The sequence below is a fragment of the Penaeus monodon genome, chromosome 1 (assembly GCF_015228065.2).
Source record: "Penaeus monodon isolate SGIC_2016 chromosome 1, NSTDA_Pmon_1, whole genome shotgun sequence".
NCBI lineage: Eukaryota > Metazoa > Arthropoda > Malacostraca > Decapoda > Penaeidae > Penaeus > Penaeus monodon.
In genome coordinates this window covers 52,063,804-52,068,803 of record NC_051386.1, presented here as the reverse complement: position 1 = coordinate 52,068,803, position 5,000 = coordinate 52,063,804, and the positions used below count along the sequence as shown (strand labels likewise).

Sequence of the window (5,000 nt, the reverse complement as noted above, 5' to 3'; positions counted from 1 at the left end):
TGAATAAAAACGCAGCAGTGTAAATGTGTCATGAACAATATACCAAATGGAAATGGACAGTGTAATCATGTCATGAAATATATACCAAATGAAAGTGGACAGTATAAGTGTCATAAACTATATATAGAATGAAAATGGACTGGGCAGATGTGTCATGAATCTTTGGGAAATGAATAAGGGTAAACGCGTCATGAAATATGAAAATGCGGGACAGGGATTAGAGAAATGAAAGGTAGTGAAATTAAAGGAATGAAAAAAAAAAAAAAGTATCACGAATCGTAAACCAAATAAATGTGAAACAGTGTAAGGGTATCACGGCACTGTCAGCTTTTGCATATACAATGAGCATTAACAACAGAAAAGGTTTGCCTCTGTTCACACCAGCACACAGTAGCTTTGTCCATTTTAAGGTTACCAACGCGCTAATTCAAATTACTGTTCATGACAAGGTTATCAGGCACGGGTCTAACATGACCATAACAAGTAATAAAACCCATTTACATCACACAGTGTCGATTTACATACAAATTATAATACCCCCCTCAAAGAAATAAAACGATCCCAAACATACACACACATACATACGCACATGTACACATGCACTCACACATACACATAACATACAAACACAAACACACAATAACAATATTTAATCAAATGAATAAATGAACAAATACATACATAAATACAAGAAAAAATAATGTGTGTGGAAAAATGAAACATTCCCAGCGACAAAACAAAAGCCCTCTTTCTCTTGCGTTCTTATTCTCCCTCTATCTTATTACGATGACTTACATACAATCCACACTTGCATGAGGTTAAGTGAATAAGTATTCAGTATACCCTGCACATGCACATTTCTCTGCTTGTGAGCGCCACCTGCTGCTAAATAATCTGGAAACTGGCTGGACGTCTACGTTAGTACAGAAATTCATGACTAAACCCGGGCAACTTTACTCCGGCAAACAATGCAAAATTAAAGCCACCTCCACACACTGCAACATGAACATGAACCACACATTAAAATATAAATGCTCGCCCCAAAAAGGACAGACTGCCGAGAATAGGAGGCCGGAAGGAACGCGGCCGAACAAAATACGGGAGAGAAAACACAGTGCATCTGCAACACAAGGGTTTTCAAACAACACCATAAGATAAAATTTAACCCGTTTTCGTGTTAACTTTGTGACGTCATCGCATTATCGTCTAATGCGTTGTATGAAGGCGCTCTTGTATGTGTGCGTGTATGAGCTGGGGCATAAGTGGGAGGTGTTCAACTGTACGTATGTGTATGTGTTGATGTGTATACGTGCAATGTATGTGAGTGCATGGGGTGAGGGGTTGAAGAGGTATGTATGCATGCATGAGTCTACAGGGTTGGGGATGGGATGGTGCTCATATGTATATCTGTATGGAAGGTAGAGGATGGGTTGGAAGTGTTCATGTATATGTATGTGCTAATGTTCACGTGTACATATGCGAATTCGGTTGAAAGTATTCATGTGTATGTATGAACATAAGGGTTAGGGATGGAATGGAACTTATAGTGCTTTTGAGCTTCCTCACGTCGGTATGTGGGGTCTGCACATACATATACATTTGTCCTCGTGCGTGCGCATCTGTCCGTCCGTTTACATATATATTCACCCTTCCATTTTACAGAAATTGCCGCTGCCTCACGCACACAAGCAGCTAAAAATAAGTACAAAAGGCTGCAAAACAAGAACTAAAACTAAACCTGACAACAGAAACTCCGAATTAATTACAGGTAATAAATTTCATCAAGAATGTCGAGCGGAGCAAAGCCAAACACGAAATTCTTGAAAAGCTGAAGGACAATTCGTCAAGAGGGAGAGACATAAATTAATAATCTGCGGAAGACGAAAAATTCCTCTTCATAAAACAATACAAGGCCTCATTACTTCGCGACTGGATTATAATGCTTTGTCTCCCGGGAGAAGATTGGGCCCGGAAGGAAGGAGAAAAAGGGAGAAACTGCGCGGGTTCAATAAAGACGACTGAAAAGAAGAAAAGATTAGATAGGGAAATGGTGGGAAAGGAAGATAAATGATGGTAAAAAGAGAACCAAAATAAAGCATAACGGTGAGAGGAATATGAAAAGGAAAAGTTGACAAGAACAGCTGTAATAAGAGCTCTTGAACAATAACAAGAAAAAATGAGGACAGGAATAGCAGCAAGAAGACAAAACAACAAAGAGAACCGAAAATATAAGCAAAGAAACCAAGGAAGAAATGAAGGAGGAACGTAATAATAATAAAGAACTAGTAAAAAAAATCTCAAAGAGGTTCAGAGAGTGTACCAAATCGGAGATAAAACACAGCCATTCCCCTGCTTCCAAGCGCGGTGTCGAAAGCTCCTGGGGGCGAGATGCATCCGCAGTAAAACGGAAACGCGACCGAAAGTACCGGTTACGAAGCCATCCCGTTTCCATTTGAAAAGCCCCCGCACATCCGTAACGGCCGAAGCTCTGTATGTTGCCCGTTCATACCCATGCTCGGATTAGACGGCGGTGGGAGGGCCCTCTCCAGGCTGTGTGTGCGGGGATGTGCGTTAGCCTGTATGCAGACATTGCGTGTGCGTGGGCAAGCAAGCGTGTAAGTGACCGTGTAAGGATCACTGCGAATGAGACGGTAAATACGCTGGTAAGAGCAAGAGCACGCTTAAAACGGCAAAGGTTTGCACCTGGCAAGGGGTATCTTTCAATAGGTGTTTACCCGTCACAAGAATCCTGGCTTTATTAATGAGGAGAGGAACGTCTCCCTTTGAAGTCGCAGTAATCAGCATCACAATACACGCATCCGAAAAGCATAAACAACTTCTGACTGTTGTTCATCTTCGATCAAATGCAGGCCAAATGCGGAGCCAAGCTTTGGCCTGTTTTTTCTTTCACTTACCTTGCTATTTCTCGATTTTTTTTTTTCTTTTTCAGTCGTTTTTCTTTTTTATCTATTTCCCTTGAACTCCCCTTTTTAATCATACTAACTCTTCCTATTTCCTTATCTTTTATGATCTCCTTCCCGCTCTCTTCCCCCCTTCCCTCTCCCTTATCCCTTTTTCCTCTCGGGCACGCTCATCCCTACCTCTTTTCCTGTTCCTCACTTTCCTTCCAGCGCCACCTCCGCTGAAGACCATGACATCGATATCATTAAGTAACAACGATTTCGAATGACTAATCGGCCGCACATCATCATAAGCTTGCTCACGAAGATCCATAATCTGATAATTACAACTTCGCTAAAAGAACATAACACTGGCCCATCACACCTTGAAGATCTCCGTACCAATCCGTTCGACCTATCATAGCCACCCAACACGCCTCACCTGATGTATCAATCACACGCCGTACAAGCCTACTCTTGGCCCATGCTGGGCGGCAGTGGTGGGTTGGTGCGGTGGAGTAAAGGTGGATGGTGCGGGTGGTGAGTGTGGCGTGTGGATTGAGGCGGGTGTGGTGCAGGATGGTAGCGGTGTGGAAGTGCGGGTTTGGTATGAGTGCGCGTTAGGGCAGGTGTGGGTCGGGTGTGGATTGATACGGTGTCGGTGCAGGTTGGTGCGTGTGACTTGAGTGCGGTGTGCATCGCAGTATGGTGCGAGTGTGGCTTGAGGCGGTGTTGTGCGGGTAAGTGGGTGCGTGTTGGGAAGGTGAGTGTTGATGTTGTGAAGGTGTGGGTGTGGGTGCAGGTGTGGTGGAGTACGAGTGACTGAAGTTCAAGAGAGAAAGGAATGGGGGTTTCGTCAGTTTTCGCTGAAATACGCAATAGAAGCAAAGAGAAACAGGGAAGAGAAGGGAGGGCGAGAAAATGATTGCGTATGGGCGGAATGGGGAAAAGTGACCGAGAGAGAGAGAGAGAGTAGCAGTGAAAGGAAAAAGAGGCGAAGGCGCAGAGGGACGAAAGGAAAAAGTAGCTTAACACGAAAGTAAAATGGAAGAATAAAGAAAGAAAACAAAAACGAAGCAGCAGTAGCCCCCGACGCCCCTGCAACTCTCACCTCCGCCTCAACTCGAAGTCATGTCATGGACGCCTCCTTGATCAATGATGCCGAGCTTAGCCTACCCTCTCGGGCCCGAAGGCGCTGACCGCTGCAAACCGGAAGGCAAGCTGGGATAACACGATGCCGCCGGTACTGCACGGGGCACGAGACAAGAATCTTAAGGCTCTCGTCCCCTATCTCTCAGGCAAGGACGGCTCTTCGCGTGTGAGCTGACGGCACTCGCCCCTCGCTGCACTCTTCTGCGGGGCCTCCTTTTCACCGACTTGAAGGTTATTCCATTGATTAATCTAGGCTTACCCGTGAGGCAATAAGCGATATAAACGATACCTATACGTAACTGTAAAGTCTAGTAATTTTTATCCTTTACTTTCAGTTCGACGAAAAAAATTACAATAATTGCTAACAAATGGAAACAGCAGCGGAGAGAAACACGAAAGAGTCGCTAATTTATCCATAAGCGTTCAATCGACAATGATATCCTCGCCGCCACGAAATACTAGATTATGGGCCAAAATGAAGCTTGTCACTTCGAGCACATTAATGGTTTAAGTTATAGTTTTGAAAGCAGAAGTTGTAATATTTTGATTGAACATGATATTAAGAATTAAAATCACCAACACATTTCCTATTGTTGCTCCTTTACTCGCCATCATTTCAAACAATCTTCATACCGTTCTAACAATAAGGAGCTGCCCTTCTCGCATAAGACTTACACTAAAAGGATATGGATATACAAAAAAAAATATTCTATCATCCAGCAATCGAAGAAGTGTTAATGCAACGAATCGCCCGCACAAACTTAGACACGGCGCCCGCAAATCCGCCCGCACGCTCAAAACTTTCAAAATAAGACGTCGAACAAACACAGAGGCAGGCGACGATGATGGAGCACAAACATCATCTGAACTTTACAACGAGGCTCTCGCAGCAACTCGCAGCGAAAAAAATATGCGAAAATCCGGCCTGGCTTCCGTCCGATCTCTTTA

At 43.9% G+C, this 5,000-nt stretch overlaps 1 protein-coding gene across 1 annotated transcript in view; it reads right to left on the bottom strand.

Moving 5' to 3' along the window:
• Nucleotides 1-3,371: 3,371 nt before the first annotated feature.
• The window catches only part of LOC119577034 (putative uncharacterized protein DDB_G0291608), a 2,634-nt gene continuing 1,005 nt past the window's right edge, over nucleotides 3,372-5,000 (bottom strand). Inside the window, exon 3 of the mRNA XM_037924710.1 lies at nucleotides 3,372-3,766. Coding sequence (XP_037780638.1) covers nucleotides 3,372-3,766 — 395 coding nt within the window. The remainder of the gene's footprint in view (nucleotides 3,767-5,000) is intronic.